At 47.9% G+C, this 22,890-nt stretch overlaps 1 protein-coding gene across 2 annotated transcripts in view; it reads right to left on the minus strand.

Moving 5' to 3' along the window:
- The window catches only part of SMG6 (SMG6 nonsense mediated mRNA decay factor), a 249,835-nt gene that overhangs the window by 124,082 nt on the left and 102,863 nt on the right, over window positions 1-22,890 (minus strand). For both annotated transcript variants that reach the window (XM_059150396.1, XM_059150397.1), the window contains exons 11-13: window positions 15,631-15,747; window positions 13,648-13,816; window positions 873-1,074 (exon numbers count right to left, since the gene is read on the minus strand). In XM_059150396.1, the coding sequence (XP_059006379.1) occupies window positions 873-1,074; window positions 13,648-13,816; window positions 15,631-15,747 (488 nt within the window). The remainder of the gene's footprint in view (window positions 1-872; window positions 1,075-13,647; window positions 13,817-15,630; window positions 15,748-22,890) is intronic.

Here is a 22,890-nt window from a genome sequence, read left to right on the forward strand (position 1 = left end):
TTCATGTAGGCCAAAAGGCTTCCACCCAAGAAGCCATTTGTGGCCTCTTTCCCAAAGGCCTCCCCAGGGGATATGATGTTAACAACTCAGCAAAGAGGTTGGACACAGGGTTCCCCAGTTCAGCATAGGAGACTTTGTTCCCGGGGTGTGTGGGTGCCCCTTCCCCACCCAAGCAATTGCTACATGGGAATGTGAAGCAGAGCAGCCTGCCCTACCCTCCACACCTGGTCAAAGACCCAACTGTTAAGCAGAGACTAAGAGTTCCAGAGTCCCCACTGGGGCAACAGGCAATGAGCTTTGTTTTCTATAAACAGACCAGAAAAAAGTTCAGGTTAAAACACAGTCCTTAGAGGAAGAAAAATAGAAACCAGGCAGCGGGGAATGCTTCATATTCCTAAAAGCTTTTTTTGTAAGTTAACACATGGTGTCTGCTTCTCTCTAGTCACCTATTTATCACTCCCCTCCTTAGAGAAGGGAAAAAGCCCTGGCTGTTTTCCTAGCGCAGAGTTTTGTGGCTGGGGGAAGGAGGAGAGGGGGGAGGAAGGAGGGTGCTTTAAGCATGATGCAAACCATTTGGAGCTGAGTGAGAGCACTGCCAACACAAGCTGCACTATTTAAACAAGTGAGGAAATGATCGTATATACAACATGCCAGCGAGCACACACACACACACACCAAAGGAAGTTAAGAGGGCTTTTTTTTTTCAGGACACAGAGCTGGATGTCAGTGGCTAAAAGGTCGATATTTTCCCTTAACACCCTTCTCAATGACTTAATCATGTTCCGTTTGCACAGAAAACTTCCCAAGAATAAAAAAGTCTGGAGAATTAAGAGGAGGGGTGAATGGGGAGGGATGTTTGGCCTGGGGCTGACCTTATCCGAGGTTTTCTCCACGTAGCAGGGGTCCTGAGGGGCAGCTAGCAAGGGGACAAAGCCGGAGAGAAGCCGATCCTCTTCCAGGATAAGAAGGGTGAGGTCATCATCCGGGTCCTTGTACAGTGGCACCTCAGACTGATTCACCGCAGTCAATATGTTACAGAAATCAGCCAGCATCGACCACACATCCATAGCAACCCTGTGAGAAATAAGGGCAGAAAGAACAGCTCTAAAGATGGACCAGTTAAAGTATTTTAAGCACTTGTGTGAAGGGAGGTACTGGTGGCAAATGTTGCTTATGACTGAGAACTTCCAGAAACTCTTACCCAAAAAGCTAGGGTACAAAACTACATCCATGGCAACAATCTGGTGGGCGAGTGTCCATCTAGGCAAAGTTGAAATTGGTTAGGGGGAGTTTTAAAAATCCTAACCAGAGAGGAAAAGGAATTTAGAGAATCAGTTGCCTAATGCAGGTCCTGTCACCTTTCCAGACAGTGTGCCTGAGACACTTACTCAAACATTCTAGACACCCAGTGCCTGAGGCAGCTCCCAGAATTCCCCCACTCCTGTCCAGCCAAGTATATGCCACAAGATAGCAACAGAGCGCCAATCTCCCCTCCTCCCATGCTGCCAGAGGGGCCAGTCACACCATGAAGAGAGTCACATGGGTTTTTCCCCCCTTATGATGCTTTAGAAATCTTCTCCTACATATAAGCAGAAAAACAAACAAATACAAATAGGTGAATGGGATTAAGAGTACATCTGTTCTGATGAGTACCAAGTAAGGTACAGAATTGTTGAAGCACTATACTGTACACCTGAAACTAATATAATACTGTATGTTAATTGTACTGGAATTAAACATCCCCTCCTACCCCACCCACCCAATAAAAAACCTCATTCTTGGCCTGCCAAGATCATCCCAGGACACTAAAGCTTCCCATGCATCTCAGCAGATGAACCAGTCCAGTGCTGTTTTGACCAGCCCACTCCCTCTCCTTTCTCTCATTTGTAGAAGGTTAGATACAGGGTGACCAACCACTCTGCCTTGCCTGGGACTATCCCAGTTTTTGTACCTATTGATGCTAAGTTGTACTACAAAAGGAATGAGTTGCACAGGAGAATTACAAAAAAAAAAAAAAAAAAAAAAGCTTTACAATTAGGGTCAAGAGGTGGAGTGGCAAGAGGCAAAGAGAGCTACGAATGAGTTACATCCTGGAATCTTCCCAGAGGAGTTACTGCGCATGAGCCAAATCTGCTAGGGAGGGGTTTCAGCCTTAAGCAATTTGTTTCTCCCGCAGTCTAGGAGCCTTTGGGAGATGGCAAAAAAAAAAAAGGGCATTCAAGGGACATGCCACTGAAGGTGATGCTGGGAGAGAAAGTGGAGTCGGGGTGTGGGGACTCCCTGACTGACTCCAGGTGGAAGGAGCCTGCACTGGTTTATTTACTGTAATCACTACACTAGGAAAAGGCAATGAAATGAAACATCTTGTTTTCAAGAGTGTCCTGGGAACCAGGCGGAACACAGCCCCATTAATCACACAACAGCACATAATCAACACACGTGTACTGCAGAAGTAACTTGCTTCACAGGCCTTGCCCAGGAAAAAGAACATGTTTGGGAAGAATCACCGGAGGGACGAGAGTTTTCTAAAGCCTTCTCTCTGCACAGACACCAACAACCAGACTCATTCACAAAGCTCCATCTTTTGGCTCAGCTGAGTTTGGCTGTCAGAAATGTTTAAATATGGAAAAAAATAAACAGTTGCAACACGTTTCTGTGCAGAGATCTGCCTGAGCCTCTTTGTGATGTAATGGGAAACGCGGCATTCAGGCTACCAGCTGTAGAATAAACAGAACTTCGAGGGTTAAAAGGAACTGAACTTTCCACGACCCCATCTGCAGAGAAGAAAATAATAAGAGGAATGATGCACTGCCCCACAGCTCTGATAGTTTATCCTCCGGTCCCGGCTGCAGAGACAAGCACCGGATGTGATAGGGCTGCTCAGGGCCGCCTCCGAGGTTAGCGCTGCCCATGGGAGACGCACAGGGAGGCTCTTCCAGCTCCCCACTTCCTCCCCCAGTGCCCTGCTGGCCACTTGAGCCCACTGCCTGCGTCCAATCCCACAGTGCTGGTGAGCTCTGGCCAACAGACACTGCTCGGCTGCAGAGCAGCAATTTGGAAAATAAACAGGAAAGACGACAGTGAGAAGGAAGAAGGTGAAAAGTCTCCCAGCTGAATTCTTGGCTTAGGGGCCTTGGTTGGTGTTGTGCAGGTCAAGGACCTGATCGCTTCAGGACGTAGTGTGGGGTAGGGAGGTGTGGGCAGCAGCATCCCCAGTCAGGGAGAGGCAGCAGAAAATTACCCACGGCTGCCACAGTGGGAGGCCCCACATGCCTCTCTCATCCTCCCACCCCTACCATCTTGGATCCAAGACGAAGAAATATGTGGTACCATGTGGTTCTCATTACCATGCTCCCCTGTCCCCTAAGGCTCAGATAAACCAAAACTGACTCCTCCCAGAGACTGCTGGCCACCACTAGGGACCCCTGCCACAGCTGCCTTTTGCCCATTACCACCCACCTTGGGCCAAAATCTTAAGACTCACTGCAAAAATGAAGTGGATGAGAGCTCCTACCCCAGGGTTGGTTTGTAAGATAGCAGCTAGTGCCAAAAGACATAGGAAGTGTCCCGAGTTCCCAAATAAAGAATATAAAGGGGCCTGAGGGCCATGCTAACCAGAACCAAGGGAATACACAAAATGCTTCAGTGAAAGGTCACTTCTACCCTGATCCATTCAGTCTGGTCTTGTGATTGAACTCTGATTCCAAGTAGCTGCTTTCTTCTGGTGTCTTAGTGCGACTGCCCAAGATCACTTCATCAATTACCTCCTCTCCCAGTGAGCACCATGGACACAAACACACTAATTAGGAACCCATGCACCATACGGTGACTCTCCACAGAGGGAAGGGAAGAGGAGTGTCAGGAAACTAGTACTAAAAGGAAGAGGTACTTAAACTAGGTGAGGGGCGCCTGGGTGGCTCAGCTGGTTAAGTATCTGACTCTTGGATTTTGGCTCAGGTCATGATCTCAGGGTCATGAGATCAAGCCCCACATCGGCTCTGCACTCAGCAGGCAGTCTGCTGGAGATTCTCTCCCTTTGTCCCCCGCCACCCTCACATGTACTCATGCTCTTTCAAATAAATACATTTACTTAAAACACACACACACACACACACACCCCAAAAAACCAAAAAACCTAGGTGAGATGCCTGACCTCAAAAGCTAAGGATGAGGTAATTCCTGGTACCTGGGCATCATAACCTCAGCTTACCCCCAACCAGGCCTCTGGGCTGAGAGGTCAGCTCTGTGGGTGAACACAGGGTTTCCTATCTGCATGGAAGGGGAAAAGCTTAGCTTTTTCCTGCTCTAGCTCCTTATCCCAGGTAGGAGTGCCTCCCAAACTTCCACCCTCAGCAGCCCTTGGGTTCTGAGGGTTCGAAGTTATCCTGGGCCAAGGAGCCCAAAATCAAATTCTGGCGGCTATGAGTTTTTTTCCAATCTTCTAGAAACATTTGAAAAACCAAAAGGTTTTTCAGACAATCTCAAAAAACCTTTGGTTCTAAACAGTGCTATGAGCCTGGGCGAGTGCCTTTGGCTTATTCTGGTCCAAAGTCGTATTTTGGGGAAGATCCCAGACCCACAAAATCCCACTACAGTTAGGATGCATTCTTTACCAAGCAGACACAAAGAAGCCAGAGAATATGAAACTGTGTCCAGCGAGTCCGTTTACGGCTCTCAGAATGGTGGCAAGGGAACCCCTCAAATGGCTGTAATGTGATTAGTAAGCAAGGATCAGCAGTTGCTGGGTGACCCAGTGGCCCAACCCCACAGAAACACCACACACCAGGAAAGCAGACCCCTGGCTGGAGTCTGAACACCAGATCCTAGCTTGGGACAGACCAGCAGTGGCTACTTAGAGGTATGTACTCAGGACCGAGGCTTACTCACTTCCCTACAGACATACATTCACTCACTCCACCAGGAAAGGAAAAAAATAAGAGTTAATTTACTTTTTATTGCCTCAGAATTCCAAGGTTTAATGTAGCTGTCAGTTTGAGTGCAGTGCAGCTGCTGGCCGATACAATGCAGCCCAGGCCAACCCAGGTGACTGGGGAAACACATTTCACAGAAATGAACCAACATACACTCTTGGCTGGTTGTTTGGGGGATATTGACTTGGGGAATCAGATTAACTCTTCAGGCTGGGGTTATTTCTGCATACACCCCTGGAAAAGCAGCTTCAGTCCAAAGAACTGCGAAGCCCTAGTGTCAGGTAGACTAACAGGCTTCTGTGTTCCTGCACTCTGGAGTTTTCTCACACAAGGTGTTATCCCACAAAATGCTCCAAAAGGTTAAGTAAGGTGTGAGACAGGTGAGGCCAAGTTATACCACAACAGATCTCCTTTCTAGAACTCAGAAAGAAAGGCAGATCTGCCAGCTTTATAGGGAAGAGGTCAGGTAGGATCTTTTCTAAAGGCTCCATCAGGGGTAAGGCCCAGGGACATAGAGAGTCCAGAGAGTGGAGTGCTAAGGTACAGCCAGGTCTCAGGCCATCCTCTGGCAAGTCTAAGGAGGACTGAGCCCTCACCCACCCCTTCATATTTTTACTGGGGGAACAGGCTGACTGGTGATTAATATCAAGTACAATGACCCCATGTTACAAGCCTGCAGGGGCCTGTGGAGGTGGCCATTTCCTGTGTAATACCAGCTTGTTTAAACACTAACATTCAAACTCCACAGCTGCAGAACAAACCCGGAAAGAGGTGAGTGAGAAGAAGCCCTGCATTGTGTTTCAGAGCTATGGAAGATCAGAGTTGTAGTACAGATGGGAAACAAGTTGGGTCTTTCGGTTCCTGGAATGAGTTCTGGAAATATAGCCAAGGTGGCATAGAAACTAGACATGAGGAAGCTGGAAAAGAGAAAGCCCGTGGACTGTACGCACAAAGGGGAAAGACAGAAGGCCACAACAAGAGAAATGCTCTTAAGATATGCAGTATGCTCTTTTAGGGGCGCCTGAGTGGCTCAGTGGGTTAAGCCACTGCCTTCGGCTCAGGTCATGATCTCAGAGTCCTGGGATCGAGTCCCGCATCGGGCTCTCTGCTCAGCAGAGAGCCTGCTTCCCTCTCTCTCTCTGCCTGCCTCTCCATCTACTTGTGATTTCTCTCTGTCAAATAAATAAATAAAATCTTAAAAAATAAAATAAAATAAAATAAAATAAAAAATAAAAAAAGATATGCAGTATGCTCTTTTAAAAACTTGTCTGGGGGCGCCTGGGTGGCTCAGTGGGTTAAGCCGCTGCCTTCGGCTCAGGTCATGATCTCGGGGTCCTGGGATCGAGTCCCGCATCGGGCTCTCTGCTCAGCAGGGAGCCTGCTTCCTCCTCTCTCTCTCTCTGCCTGCCTCTCTGCCTACTTGTAATCTCTCTGTCAAATAAATAAATAAAATCTTTAAAAAAAAAAAAAAAAAAAAAAGGGACGCCTGGGTGGCTCAGTTGGTTAAGCAGCTGCCTTCGGCTCGGGTCATGATCCCGGCGTCCTGGGATCGAGTCCCACATCGGGCTCCTTGCTCCGCAGGGAGCCTGCTTCTCCCTCTGACTCTGCCTTCCACTCTGTCTGCCTGTGCTTGCTCTCGCTCGCTCTCTCTCTGACAAATAAATAAATAAAATCTTTAAAAAAAAAAAAAAAAAAAAAAAACTTGTCTGCCTAAGGACCATTATACCCCAGCCCACAACTCCCAACATGGGGTTCCATGGCCAACATAAGACCATTGCAGCCCTGAGGACTTCACACTCAACTGCAGGTGGTGAGTGGCTAACAGGTAGAAAGGATCTGAATGAACCCCTTAGGAAGCCCCTTTGTTAAGCTGAGATGTCATGCCAACTCTGTTTTCAGTGGGCTGAGGATTTGGTCTGGTGACAATGCCAAGTACCTCAACGGGCTCTGGAATGGGGTAGAGATGAGGGTGGTAGGAATCTCTGCAGCTCTCTCAGAGACTGAGGAACTGTAGTGTATTTTCCAGATGCTGCCATGATATAAAGAGAAGACACGGGTGTCAGAGATCACTGTTTTAGGAGTTAAGACATGGGCAGCAAGATATCATCCTCCAAGAATAACAGCTGTTTATTAAATGAATATAAGAACCTAAGAGCTGGTAAAAGATAATCCCTTCTGCCTTTCTGATTTATACAAACAAGTCAACTGGGGCCCTTGGGAAAGTGTCCAACTTAAATTAATTCTGCCCAATAGGGCAAATCGAATTCTGAAGCCCCATCACCCTGCACTACTCCAGGAACATAAACTTCTGCATGTTCTAAGCAGCGCAGCTGGAACCCTTTGGCCAACGAAAGGTCACGGTAACCTCATTCCAGGATGTCTCAAGTACCTCTACTGTGCCTCCCTCAGCCTCCATCTAGGTCAGTGCCTTACATGACTGCAGTTTTCCCAAGCTACGCTCAACATGTATGGCCTCTGTTGCATCACTATGGTGTGTTAAACCCATCAACACTGTGTGTTTGGGAAAGAGCAGCCCCCAGGGGACCTCAACATCTCCACGGCATGAGTGGAGCCCTCGGCGGCCTCCCTGGTGCGGATTCTCACGGTTCCTGCCTCTCTAAATTTTTAGCTGTAACCACTCCAACACGTCTTCTTAGTTTAGCACACACTGGACCCAAATAACCTCAGCCCAGAGTTGGAAAGTACGCTCCCTGGGGTCAGCTGCTGTACCCTGTTGGGGTCAGACTGGAGCCCTAGGCCAACACCCCTTCCTCTCACAAGCCCTGTGAGAGGAGTTGGGAGGGGGCAGAGGCTCCTGCCGTGGGAGAGATCACGTGTGCCTCACACTCAGCACTTGGAGGAAGAGGAACCCCCTGGTGCCAGGCTGTAGTGCTGACGCCCCAACCCGGAGCCAGGGAGACTGGGTGGGGAGCCAGGGTAGCAAAGGGGCTTCCCACAGTCACCACCACTTCCTTCAGGGAAGTGCTGATGGACTATTACTTAGTGACCTCCTAAAATGCCCTTTTTCAGAAGATGTATTAAGCGTCCTTGAAGGGGTGCCGATTAGACTTGGGATTAGTTCTTATTTTCAGAGCTGCCCCATGAGGGTGAGTGAACTAGCTGTTTTTTAACTCAAGAATTTCTATCTCGTCTACAGGGTCAACACATGTAGGCTCCCTGAGGAAATCAGCTTACTGCATACTCCCTACATATCCCTAAGTCTCCCTATGTGACAGCACTCAGAGAGCTCCCTATAAGCCTTTTCCAGCATGCTCTGTAGACTATACAAGACAAGCCATGGAAAAGTAGCAAGTCCAGGAATTTCTGGAGTTTTTTTCTTCTTCTTCTTCTTCTTCTTCTTCTTCTTTTTTTTAACAGTACTCCAGTCCAACAGTGTGATAAATGCATCCGAGCTACAATTAGGAAGATATATAGCATCAGAATGCGAAGGTCTGGGCAGCCTGGTGAAACGCGGGCTCTCCAGAGCCCCGGCTATGTTTCCCATTATGTAACCCTGGTCATGGGCAGACAGCCAGACTCCAAATGAAAAAGAGACTCTGGCTTGGCACTGGTTCTATTTTCCTATCCTCATTCGGGGTCAGCGCAGTGTCATACAGCTGCAGAGAAAGCTCTGGGGATTAAACCTGGGAAAGCCTCCAAGACCAGGACCTGGGTTCAAGTACCAGCTGAAAGCAATAAACCAACTGCCACAGCTGGGCTAGGTTTGGATGTTCTCAAAGTCCCCTGACTCTTTCACTTACTGAGAACTAGAGATCAAGATGAGGGAAGATTTGGCTTCAGCAGAGACTATGAAATGAGGTAGGCTGTCCCACTGCCCTAGCCTGCCAAAGGTCCTAGGATGTGAGGGGTCATTATGCTTAGGCTCGTGAAAGACTGTTGCTCTGCTCCTCTCCATCACCTGACATTCACAGCTTACTTCATGCTCACATGGTTAAGTGGGGAGCAGCTACCTCTCCCTCCTAACAAGAGATCTAGTGTAGAAACCATGTTCCCCACTCCTCCTCCCCCAAACCCCACAAGTAGATGGTCCCTCCAAACACTGTGGTCTGTTTGAAACAAACCAAAGCACTCCACACTGTCTTTCAGAGCAGCCCAAGGCAACTTTCCACACCCTGCTGTAATCCCCTGTACCAAAATCTCCGGGGATATATAGCCATCCTATTACAAGTACAAATGGGAAAGTCCATCTACTTACTTGCTGACTCCAACACACATACCTATGAGTGTCCCTGTGTAGAAGGCACAAGAGGCCCTGAAATCCTGCCCTTATCACTGTGCGGTGTTGGTGATGTCCTGTCGTCATCGTCCTATGTGTGCCACACATGCCTAAGTGGCTACTGCCTAGGAAATGTATATTGGGCTGGAATGAAGAGAAATATGGGCAAAAAAGGAGAGAACCAAGGAGACTAATGCTGAGCTCTGGAATTCCCCTAAGAAAGCTTTGGAATGATTCTCTAACTGTTCAGAGAAAGAAGGTAATGAAATAAAAGGGAGGGAATGAAGGGGGGTAGATGAATAAGGGTCCAAGTGTGTCAGGGAAACAATTTGGGAATGAGGGTTTCTGGAGGAGAAGCAAACTGAAAGGTAAGCTATCTGATCACCTTACGTTAGGATCAATGATGGATCTGTCTTTGCAGAGAACAAATGCTAGCAAAAACCAGTGAAAACCTCCAAAGGAGAGATATTAAGTAGAAGCCATTTCCTTCCTATTCTCTTGAGAGCATTCCTAAACCCTCCAAAATGGAGATCAGCACAAGGACCTTGGGAGTGTTACAAGGATTACTATTCTGACATCCACAGAACTATCTGGAGTGTGTTATTCCCAGTGCCCTTAAAAGAAAAGGCTCCAGAGTATGAAAGATCAATGAGCAAAAGAGGCCACTTTGGAATCCACAGAACCACCATACCCTGCCAATCTCTCAACCATAGTTATTTACTCAGTGAGTGTTAGGCAGCTATATGAGAAAGTGGAAGTGAGGGAGGTAAATTCTCATTCCACTTCCAGCACTTGGATCTGACATCTGTGAGGTGGGACTACCCTTAGTGGTGGTCAGGCCAAGTTTGCTCTGTCCAACAGAGGCCCCAGCCCTCAAACCACAATGTCTTGTGGTCAGTCCCCAGGACAGCAAAGTTCCTCCTTTATGCTTAAACCTGCATTCCAGAAATGACCAGTTGCTGATCCCTACTGCACAGAAAGCGCAAAAGGAGACTCCATTCTCTATCACGCTGGCTGCTCTAGCCTAGACTGGATTCATCAGTGGTGCCCACAGCTATACAGGAACTTGTTTACTAGGCCATCAGATTCGATATACTGCAAAGAGTCTGAAAAGAAAAAGCAAATTTGTTCAAGTGTTCCAACCCCCTCTGCCTGTCTGTAGCCTTGGAGGGAAAACCTAGCTGGGGACGGCTGTAGCTTGGACCACGTGCCCAGCTGCAGATTGAGCCCTTGCCCAAAGATGGGCAGCAGCTTGCATATGCCGGCAACGGGCCATTTGCTACAGCATCCAAAGAGAAAACAGACTCAGCACCTCAAGCAAATGAGGCCCAGCACTTCCTGTGTGAGCTTTCCATTTCCTCAGCCAAACAAAAGCCAAAGGGAGTGGGAGAAGGAGGAGGGATAAAGGGAGACGGGTCACAGAAGAGAGTTAACAGGACTGATGGCCGGGATATGGATAAACAGGGGTTGGGTGGACCATATCTAAGGGAGTTAGATGTGGTTGCGAGGTGAGGTGACCCAGGGAAAGCCCAAACTCCAAGGACAGATGGTCTGCCTCCCCACCCCTTGAGAGGAAGGGAGGAACACTCTGTGACCCCTGTGCAGGCTCAGAAGCAGTGGCTTCGGATACTTGGAGAGCTGAGACCTTCCTTGTCAGTTTCTTTCCAAAACTGCAAATTGCCTAGTCGGCATTATAGATTAACAGCCTGAAATGTTTGAGGCTATACATGTTAACTCTTTAGAGAACACTGCGGGGAAACGGCCACCCCAGCTAGCAGATGAGACCATTCCTTTGTGTGACCCCAGCTGCCTAGCAGACGGCTCAACCCTGGCTCCTAAGGCTTCAGCCTGGGGCGCATTTGGGAACCTAGGAGGGTTCATAGGAGGGTGCTGTGAACATTAGCCACACAGTTACCGAGCTAGGGCTGGGAGGGAAGGGGGAGAGAAAGCACTGGACAGTCCAGGGAAGCTTCTTGGCATGAGGAACAGGGAAGAAGTTTGAGGAAGAAAAGGGTAGAAAGTAGCACTCAGTCCACACAGAAAGGTCAAGAAACTACTAGATGGAAATCTCTCCTGCAGCCTTCCCTCTGTAGGTCACTCATAAGTGGAGAGACTCACATGGGCAGCGCCCAGCCCAGAGAAGTACCATCGCGCAGCAGCCTAGGTCTCCACACTCTGTCCTCCAGTATGTTCCCCTCCCAGAGCAGAGCAATGAAGAATGATGATGAAATGCTGGGCATAGATACTCACGCGCTCTCTTTCTCTCTCTCTCTCTCTCACATACACACACACACACACACACCCAGCACAGAGCCTAAAGGAACAGAGCGGGGTGGGGGGTGGGGGTGCGCAGAGGAAAGTGGGGGCGGGGCGGGGGAAGAGAAAGGAAAAGGAGAAAGAGACAGACAGAGCCAGGAAGAAAGAGAAGATGGAGGGAGGGAGAGAGATAGACCATCAACAGAGTTGACCAGAGATGGGCAGCACCAACATGCACACACATCAAGAAACAATTGTGCAAATACGAACACACAGTAACACTAACACAAGAAAAGAATGGGACACATAGAGACCAGGAGTCAGCCAACTTTCTGCAAAGGGCTAGACGGTAAACGTGTTAAGCTTTGCAGACCATAATGTCTCTATTTTAACTACTCAGCTCCACTGCTGCAGTGCAAAAGCAGCCACAGACAAAGTGTAAACAAATAAGCATGGCTGTGCTCCAATACTCCAATATGACTTCATGGACGCTGAAATTTGACTTTCCTAATAATTTTCACAAGTCATGAAATATTATTCTTTGGATTTTTTTTGAGCTGTTTAAAAATGTAAACCATTCTTAGCTCCTGGGCCACAGTTTGCTGACTCCTAATACAGACAGGCACACACGAGAGGCAGATAAATAGAGGCAGGCAGGCAGGTACACGCCAAGACAGGCAGAGACAGGCAGGCTACAGGTGACTCCAGCAGGGAGACCCAGACGAGGCAGGCAAAAGCAGGTAGATTCAGGGAGACCCACATTCACAAAAATTCCCCTTCCAACACACAGATGTTGACTGACACACAGAGACACAGTCACAGACAAACAGGGACATGGACACAGGCAGTCTTAGACACAGATACTCAGGAACATATACAACACACACTCCCATACATGAAGACATGGACAGGACCAAAGTACACATGGACTAACATGCACCCTGAATCAGAGAGAGACATAAACAGACACACTGGAACAGACTCTTCATGGAGACACATGAATCCCTCAAAGAGACCCCTACACCCAAGGTTAGAAAGAGACACAGACACAGCACAGAGAAATATGTGGACACATATACATGGACAGACATGTACAGGTACACCAAAAGACCCTTACATACATACAGACCTTCATACTCAGACACAGATAGACACTCGGACATACACAGACAACCAGAGACAAAGAGGCATACACAGAGATAGAACCCACACACAGATAACGGATATAAGGAACAGCTATGCATTTTGGGTGCTTGGGTGGCTCAGGCAGTTGAGCGTCTGACTCCTTGTTTTGACTCAGGATCCTAGGATTGAGCTCCAAGTTGGGTTCCCCACTCAGAAGGGAATCTGCTTGTCTCCTCCCTTTCTGCCCCCCTCCCCCCATTCACACGCTCTCTGTCAAATAAATAAATCTAAAAAAAAAAAAAAAAAGAAAGAAAGAAATAGCCACACACGGTTACACAACTATATAAATATAAAATGCCACTGAATCGTATACCTAAAAATGGTTAAGATGACAAATTCTGTTACATATATACTTTACCACAGTTTACTAAAAAAAGAAAAAGGTCACACAAACATACAAACAGATCTACATAAACACACCCAGGCAGACACACATACTCCCCAGACCAACACACTCCACACCTCAAATGCTGTGACAGATAGCACATGGACACACAGCGACAGGGAGATGGGAAACGAAATGAATGGAAGACAGACGTGTGCACATTCACACCATTACAACGCATGAGAGGAAGGCCCAAGCAGGGTGTGGAAGGCAGCACAAGAAGCAGCAGGACACAGCCTGAAGGACGTGTGGAGAGAAACTAAAAGGGAGAGTAAAAGACAAGGCCTTGCCTTTACACGGGACACATGCCCACACTCGACACACACCCATAGAGGCAGCTGCAGAGACCGTAGACATGAACAGCATGAAGTGAGAGCAAGAGTAAGGACAAAGATCAAAACAAAGCAAGCTAGAGAGAGAGAGAAGGACAGACTGAGAAGAGGAGGAACAGACAGGACAACAGGGAAAAACAGCCTAAAGTATCAGGGGACAAGGAAGGTGTTCAAGGAAGTGAAAAAGCAAAGTTCAAGTGAGGAAGGAAGAGAGGAATAAGCAGGCGGTAGGTGGAAAGAAATAGAGGACCAGGAGGGTAGCCGTGGGAGCACACGTGGGCCAAGGCCAGCAGGGCCAAAGGAATGAGCAGGCTGACTCACTGTGAGGGAAGGTCCAGGGACGTGGGTGGAGGATTCCAGGTGTCTGGGTAGCCGAGCATCCAGTCCGACCAGACTTTCACACTGGGGAGCAGTTCCTTCAGGTCCGGGACAAAGGAAGACACCTTGATGTCATCTTGGTCATCCTCATCCTCAGGAGAGGACAACTGAGCTGCAGAGGCAAAGGGTGAGAACTGGGCCTAGGTCTGCTGTGGCCCACGAGGGAGGCCTGGGGCGCTGGGACGGCAGCAAGCTCTTAGGGAAGGGAGACCAAGTCCACAGGAAAGCTGGGCCCAGAAGCGGAGGACAAGTGCCAGCATCACCTAAGAGGATTCTGAAAAGCAGGACAAAGAGAGAACCAGTGCACTGAGTCTGCCCCTGCAGACAGCTGTTTCTGCTCCACCTGTGGCCTGCTGAAGTCGCCACTCCGGCCTCTAGCCCCCCCATTTAGCTTTCCCTTCAGCACAGCACTGAGATGGCACCAGAGTTCCTGCCAAAACTGCATACCCTGAGTCTGACCATGAGAAAATATCGGAGAAACCCAGACTGGGGGATATTTGACAAAATAAGTGGCCTGTACGCTTCAAAAATGTCAATGTCATGAAAGATACAGAAAGACTTCAGAAAACCATTCAATGCCAGACTGCAGGAAACTAAAGGGACACGGCATCTAAATTGCAATGTGTAGGGACGCCTGGGTGGCTCAGTTGGTTAAGCAGCTGCCTTCGGCTCAGGTCATGGTCCCAGCGTCCTGGGATCGAGTCCCACATCGGGCTCCTTGCTCCGCAGGGAGCCTGCTTCTCCCTCTGACTCTGCCTTCCACTCTGTCTGCCTGTGCTTGCTCTCACTCTCTCTCTCTCTTACAAATAAATAAATAAAATCTTTAAAAAAAAAAAAAAATAAATAAATAAATAAATAAATTGCAATGTGTAAACCTGGGGTGGGTCCTGGACCAGAAAATGACTTTTTTCAGGACAACTGGTACAAACTCAATAAAGTCTGCAGATTTAACAATAGTATTGTATCAGTGTCGGCTTCCTGATTTTGATAACTACACTGTCATGTAAAGGAACATCCTTGTTATTCGGAAATGCTCAGTCAACCATATGGGGGTAAAGGGCTACCACAGCTACAACTTAACAATCAAATAGTTCAGAACAAAAGCATCCGTGTGTATATATAAAAAGAGAGAGAACTTAAAGCAACTATGGTAAAATGTTAACAAATGGGGACTCTGGGTAAAGGGTATGTAAGAGTTCTTTGTATAATTCTTGCAACTTTTCTATAAATTTGAAATTGCTTCAAAATAAAAAAAGTTACCTCGACCCTCCCTCCCAAAAAAGGCAGCTCCAGAGTCTGGAGGCATTCACAAAATTGAAGTGGCAGGGGGACAGGAGCGGGGCCTCAATACTCACCAATACTGATCCAGGAGCTGAGAGAAAGGGGCAATCTTCAGCCCTACTGCCTGCTGAGGCAGTCCTAGATTTCTAAGGGCAACCTTCATGCATATGGGGACACTGATCAACTCAAGGGTTAAAAACAGCCTGTGCTCTGGTTCAGTGAGTCGTCCAAGGTGGCTGGTCCACAGTGGTTACAACACCCACCAGTACCAGACAAAGAGGGACACAGAGATAGAGCAGGGAAACCAAAACATCAGTTATGAACAAAAATGGAAATTGTCTTTGCTGGTTTACTAATTACTAATGTTACAGGAACCCGCAGCAGCTCATAGGTACAGTGAAAAATCTTAACTACTAGAGAACAGGGGGAGGGGATAGTTCCCCCAAGGACAGAGGGCTACAGAGGTAAAGGGAAAGCAAAATGAGTTGGGGCTAGTTAGGTAGGCAGAAGGAAGAGGGGTTACTTGAGCAAGAGTATCAAGTAGAGGGAGGAGATGCTGAGAAGGCAGGGTGGCATCCTGAGCTGGTCTGAACAGGGCCCAGGCAGGAGGAAGGCCATCAGTCAGGGGGTCCCTCCTCTGCTTACCTTTGGCAGACTCCTTGAGCAAGCAGGTGCAGCGCCGCACCAGGAGAGAAAACATGGCCAAGCCCAACGCTGCGGCTTGCTCCTGGATCACAGAGCGACACTCCTCTGAGAAGCAGTCTGAGGAGAGACAAATGAAACTTCATCAGTGCCCTGGGGGGTTAAGGGCTACTCTTCTCCAGGTTACCAGGTGCACTTCCTTGGTCTTGTCACTGAGCTCCCTTTCCTCATCTAAGACTGGTGGTAGTAGTATTTCCTCTTTCTTTCTTTTTTTTTTTTTTTTTAAGATTTTATTTATTTATTTGACAGAGAGAAAGATCACAAGTAGGCAGAGAGAAGGGCAGAGAGAGGGGGGAAGCAGGCTCCCTGCTGAGCAGAGAGCCTGATATGGGGCTCAATCCCAGGACCCTGGGATCATGACCCGAGCTGAAAGCAGAGGCTTAACCCACTGAGCCACTCAGGCGCCCCAGTATTTCCTCTTTCAAAGCGTCGCCATAGGCTAAGTAAAATAGTGCACATGAAGCATTTACCACAATGGCTGGTCTATGGGTAAGCACTTGATAACATTATGACAGGAATCCCCTATGTAAATTTGGCATTGCTTCCCCAGGACCAGGTACCTCAAGGTGGACAGTTTGGGCCAGAGCTACAGACTCTCTGTATTTAGTTGGCTACTAATAATGTGAAGCTATAGTAACAAGTCATATTTAATTCACTCAGTTCCTCTCACATAGCACTAGGAGTACAAATATCAATTAAGATCACAAAAAATACAAATTTATCTTCTTGAATCACTAACCTTTGGTTCCATCCTTACCTTCCATCACTCCTCCACTTACAAACAACCTGTTTTCGCTGAAAGAGTTAATTTTACATGGGAAAATGGGCATATGATAAGCACTTAACCAGTGGTACTTTTTATTTCACAAATTCTTTCCCCCAGGGCTGAAAAAGAAATCTGGCTCCCAATATCATCACCCACTCCCCCTCACTTTCTCAGCCTGGCTGACTTCCTTCTGGCTGTGGGTCAGCGAAAGGAGCCACCTTGGTGGTGGCCAGAGCTATTCTTGGGCAGGAGCTACAACATACACTCTCAAAACGCTGTCTGTAACTACTTGTCAGTGGCTCACCCTGATGGCCACTTAATCCAGACTTGAGAGGAATAGGTGACAAACAGAAGGCAGCCATCCAATTGCAGCCTCAGAGGCGGAGACACCCAATACGCACAGGAGATGGAATGAGGCACCTGCTCGCTTGCTCTGGCATCAGCTAATCTGTTAATTCCCTCTGTAACACAGGAGAACGCTCAGAATCCCCAAGTGTTAAAAGGATAATTAGCCACCACATGTTTGATCTCTGTGCCTGCCTGCACGTTAACCTCAACAGCCAGAGGGAAGCCCTCTTGCCTCTCTCCTCATTGACACTAGTCTCGTTAATGGGGCCTAACTGAAGTCTTTACTCCGGGAGATGCTACACAACCACAGTTATTCCTAACCGCCTTGGCCACAGGAGCAAACATGATTGGAGTATACAGAGCCAGCCCCAAACCACTTTAGAGAGCCCTGGGAGTGAGAAGGAACAGGCTGCTGCTCAGAAGGTCGAACATATGAATAGCATCAGTGTAACAAAGTATTCGTCTGTTGTGGCGTTCCTGCCATCCTTCCAGATGCCCACTGGTCCCAAATGTCACCCTCTAACTTTCCAACTCAACTGCAGCAGGCAGTAAGGAAGTGGTAACAATCCATGTGATTAGAATAGGTCACCACTCTCATTCTTCTTCTGGTAAGGCCCCCTAAACCTCCGCTAGAGAAATCAAGACACCAGCATCCAAAAATCAAGAGGGGAAAGGGTAGAAAGCAGGCAAGGGGAAGATGTGTATGCCATCCTAAGAAAAAGGGCAGCTTCTCCCCTCTATCTCTTACTTTGGGCAGGATCACGGTCTGTACTGCCCTAGCTCAGCCCAGGCCCCTGCCAAACACTGCCAGCAGGCTGCCTCTCATTAGCAACAAGGCCAGCCCAGAATGGGGGCATAAGTCCAGAACAGAGGAAGCTAGAGTAGTATAAGGAGAGGCCACATCCTGGGAGTTGACATTAGTGACCCCTTAACAACTGGGTATCTTAGGCATAAGTTGCCTGCACATAGAAGGCCCTGAAAAGGCACAAAAGGGGATGTCTTAGCTCGAAGAGACTGGCATTTTGAGAAGCCAAAGACTACAATAAGATACTCTCGTTAACCTGGATAAGGATAAGATGGAACAAAGGGAGATTACTTTCACCAAGCCCATTTCTATTTTTATGACAAATGGCAATCACAGGCTCGGCTATTTCTCAGAGGGCAAAGTTGTGACTAGGGCTCAAGGGGGAGAATGAACTGCTTAAAAACAATGATACTTTTGGCCTCTGGGGAGTCAAAGTTGACTTTCTTTCTTTCTAAGATTTTATTTGGGTGTCTGAGTGGCTCAATCGGGTAAGTATCTGTCTTTCAGCTCACGTCTGCCTCAGGCACCAAATTGGGCTCCCTGCTCAGTGGGGAGCCTGTTTCTCCCCACTGAAGCTCCTCCTGCTTGCACTAAGAAATAAATAAAATCTTTTTTAAAAATTAAAATTTTAGGGGCAAGTGGGTAGCTCAGTGAGTTAAGCATCTGCCTTTGGCTCAAGTCATGATCCCAGGGTCCTGGGATCGAGTCCTGCATCGGGCTTTTTGCTCAGCAGGGAGCCTGCTTTGCCTCTGCCTACCCCTCTCTCTCTCTCTCTGACAAATAAGTAAATAAAATATTTAAAAAAAAATAAAAATTAAGATTTTATTATTTAAGAGAAAGAGAGAGAGAGAAAGAGAGACAAAGAGAGGGAAGGCAGGGAAGCGCAGAGGGAGAGGGAGTCCCAAGCGGACTCCACACTGAGCATGGACCCTGATACAGGGTTTGATCCCACGACCCTGAGATCATGACCTGAGCCCAAACCAAGAGTCAGATGCTTAACCAACCGCACTATGCAGGCCCTCCACAGGGTGGCTTCTTTTTTAAGACTCCTGCAATAAGGTTTGGGGATCAGGAAGGTAGAAACAACAGTCTCTTTGCTGTAAGTGTGGAAGAGCTCAACTACTTCTCAGAGCAGCAGCTGAAAAGGTAGCTTCATGAATGCTCTAGTGTTAGCCACAGAGCCTCAAATCTTCATTCACCTCTTCCCGCCTCTCCATAAAGGGCCTGAGAGTACTTCCCTGAAATGGTCTGCGGGAGGGACAAACCACTAAGAATTCTGCTCTGATCAAGCAGGTGGTGATATCACTGCTATATGGGGTCAGAATGCCTGGGTCTCAGTGAGCCTTCTGACCACGTCACAGAGAATACTCTCAGGAAGGGCTGCCCACCCCGCCAAGGTTCGATGGTACACAAGCACGTACTGAGCACCTACAGTATGCTTCACCCTGTGCTGAGTATTAAGGAGAACACAGCTACAAATAAAACAGAGTCCCTGCAAACTCAGGACCTTACAATTGGGTGAAAAAAACTGCTATTTACCCAAGTAACCATCGCAACTCAGACCCAGAGCCTCCAGTGAGAACTATATTAAGTGCTATGGCATCTTCGGAGATACTCTTCGCCTCAAGCAGGCTTCTGTAGGCTAGCAGCCATAAGATGCCACTCCTTGGGAGGTATTCATTCTCATACAAGTGAGGAGGAAAACAGCATCCAGATTCCCAGAGTCCACCCACTTTGGGGGTAGAGCTAGGAAACTGGCCCTAGTCTGACAAATGCCCATATATATCCCTAGAGTTGGGCTGGGTCAGACCAACAAATGATGTGGGGTGGGGAAGGAAAAAGCATTGTTTGCCTTGGTATTTGCCTGGGTTCCTCTGGCTTTGTGTCAGGTAGCAGGAGCCTGACATGAGCTGAGGAACTCATTAACACTGTGAAATAGCCTTTCCCCTTCTTTCCAAAAGCAGGCTCGCTCAAGGGTTTAGGGGGACGGTTTTGGCTAAGCAAGTCAGACGGAAATATTTCTTACCAAGAAAGTCACCTGAGGTCTGAACTTGATTCTGCCCTTTCCCACATGTTCTCAGATGGGCAGATGACCAGAGCTCCCACTATTCTTGTGCCCAAATACCTGCACAGGCAGAAATAGTCTTCTCACTCCCACGTAACAGGGAGACTCTCTCATTTTTCTGAGAACATATTCATGGAAAACATAAACCAACTGTCGTCAAAGTTGTATGAAATCAGGAAATGGAGCGGCTGGGAGAAGGCTGCCATGTGGCCGGATGTTATGTATTTCTAATTAGCGCTATACATCTTTCAACAGCAAGTGTCCTTCTGCTGGGAAACACAACACACTGCCCTTGTTATTGTAACTGTCAGAGAAGTGCTTAAACAGATAATCTCCAGGAAAAGTGATAAACATGTCCCCTCTCCCAACCGTGTGTGTGCGACTGTGCTGCCAAAGCAAAGCTGTGCTTGACGGCTCCAGGATGGCAAAGCATCCTCCTGCAGGAAATGGGAATGAGGCAGAAGGAAGGGGAGAGGGAAGAGGAGGGGGGGCAAGCCCACCTGCCTGGACCCTCTGTGCCCAGCCAAGGGACAGAAGTTCAGATCTTCTGATCAGCTCCTGGGTCAGGGAGAGCACTGGAGGCAACCAGTACCTGTTAAGTATATGTGCTGCCAAAGCACACCAGTACCCGTAAGGATGAGGTTTGGCTGGTCACAGAAAAATCTGGCAGCAAGGAAATAAGCAGAGCTTCCCTGATGCACACGGCCAGCTTCCTGGCAAGGGGATGACAAGAGTGCCGAAGGGGAGACACAGGACAGATGACACAGAGGTCTGGTACCCTGACCGGAGCAGAGGGATTCAGAAGCCACTGGGGTCTACTAGCCATTCCAGGAAAGAGAACCAACTATTTGCTCAGCTGCTTCACTAATAGCTGGAGAAAAATGCAGGCAAGACCACCTTATTCACTGACTCCCTCCCCACCGGCTCCTCCCAAAGACAGGAAATGAATGGTCAGTCACCTCCAAACTAACACCACCTGGAGGCGATTTATTGGCTCTTATCTTTCAGACATAGGGCTGCTTTTCTTATGAGTCAGTCACCAGTCAGACACAGTGCTGGCACAGTTCCTGAGCAGCCCACCAAAACCTCCTTGTCTGCAGGAAGTGGGCAGTGAGAGCATCTTTCGACTGCTGCTGTTTGGGCTACAGAGTTCCCTGTGGCAGTTGCTGACTGAAGGAGGGATGGAAGAGGCAGTCATTGTATAGAAACCAGATAAAAGCCCAGAGCAAAAGCAGAGCTCTCCAGGCCATTGGGGCATCGTTTTATTCCCCGAGAAGTAAAATGAATGAGTGAGGAAAACCAGGCACCAACAGACCAAGCAAATTATTCATGCATAATGGCAGAACACAGGTTGATCCAAGGCCGGCCATGAACAACGCATCCCCAAATGGTACAGTCGCAACAAAACCAGGAACACGGAAGGTAGTGTTTCTTCCCCAAGAGCCCCTACTGTCAGGCCTGCTATTCCTTTTTGTAGGATTGTAAAACTGACTTTTTTTGGTGGGCAGATGTGAGGGCAAAGAAAATCCCAACCTAACAAAATGACCTCTCCTGGGACATCTGGGTAGCTCAGTCGGTTAAGTGGCTGCCTGGGCACCTGGGTGGCTCAGTCAGTTAAGTATCTGCCTTTGGCTTAGGTCATGATCAAGTCCCAGGGTCCTGGGATCAAGTCCCACATCTGGCTCCTTGCTCAGTGGGGAGCCTGCTTCTCCCTCTGCCTCTTCCTGCCTGTGCTCGCTCTCTCTCTCTCTGACAAATAAATAAATAAATAAATAAATAACTTAAAAAAAAAAAAAAGACCTCTCCCATTAGTTACAAAGTTATTTATTCAGCCCAGTGGTGGAGGATATGAAGGAAAATAAGATCCATCCATAGGAAGACAATAATTTAATGAGGAAGATAGGAAGAATACACAGACTCAAATAACTATAATTCAAGGAAGATGGAAGTAAGATGCTTTCTTTCACCAGAGGAAAAGAAAATCATCTCCAGCTAGGGGATAGCCAAGAAGGTTGCACAGAAGAAAGCACTTCTGAGCAAGGCTGCAAAAAAAGAACAAAGCTGGAACAGGCAGGACGAAGGAGAGACTGCGTGTTGCTAAGGAGGCACGAAGGTCAGGGCACACCAGGCACCCTCCCACATGTCAAGCGAGGGACTCAAGAGTGCCACCACATGGGGACCACAAAGCACCGGGCCTGCAAGGCCACCGCAAGGAACGCAGACCTAAGTTGGCACGGGGTGAAGAGGGCACCTGCTCGAGGTTTCCAAACGAAGCACAGGTGAGTGTTTTATGATGATTTTATCTAGCCAAAACATTTAGGATACATTAGGGTAACTGGAATAATATAAAAGGAACAGAGACTTGTTGGGAAGCCAAGAAGGCATGAACTTGTTTGAACTGAGAGAAATTATGTGTAAATGTACTTTGTAAACTTTATAATGCCAAATAAATGTAACATCTTTCTTATAGGAGCTAGAAGAGGGAACAGACAGGAGTGTATGGATGTGAGAAATGCTGCCGAAGGAAAATCAAGAGCGATGGAAATGATGTGTGGAGGGAAGGGATTCACTGGAAGGGGGCAAGGACTCTTAACTAATAATCTCGGCAGGTTCCAGAGGATGCTGAGACCTCAAAAAGGATAACACCTACCAAAGGAGGTCCAGGAAAGGGGCCTAAGTTTGGGATTGCAGAACACCTGGAGGGAGGGAGGTAAGCATCAAGGAGTCCCCAGGCTCCCACCCACTTGGCTCTGAGCCAGACCTGTCTTTCCAGAACAAAGACACTTCAGGGGGTCAGAAATACTTGAGGAAGACCTTGCATAAGGAGGTCTGGGGAAGTCTGAACTGGCTCTCCCTGTGGAAGCCATTAGATATTCAGCACTTCATTTGTTTCCAATTCTTGTATGAGTGCAGCTCCAGGCTGTGGGGTGAGAGGCTCCTCTCTGACGTAATCAGGAAGCAGCTGCAAAATTAAGGAATCCCTCATGACATCATAAAAAGGGTTGATGGTTTACTGGGGAAAGTATAAAAATTAATTACATATTCCCACATGAATCCTTCCCCTAAATCTGTACACACTCCTTCCCACCCCCACATATTCTCTCATCAACAACATCCCAAAGCCACCTCACTGATCAGGATACAAAAGAGCAAACAAAACCCAGGAAGACAAAGTTCTCTGGTATACCCACTGTCTGCCCCACACATTTGGAACTTAAT

This window comes from Mustela lutreola, chromosome 15 (genome assembly GCF_030435805.1).
Source record: "Mustela lutreola isolate mMusLut2 chromosome 15, mMusLut2.pri, whole genome shotgun sequence".
NCBI classification, from domain to species: Eukaryota; Metazoa; Chordata; class Mammalia; order Carnivora; family Mustelidae; genus Mustela; species Mustela lutreola.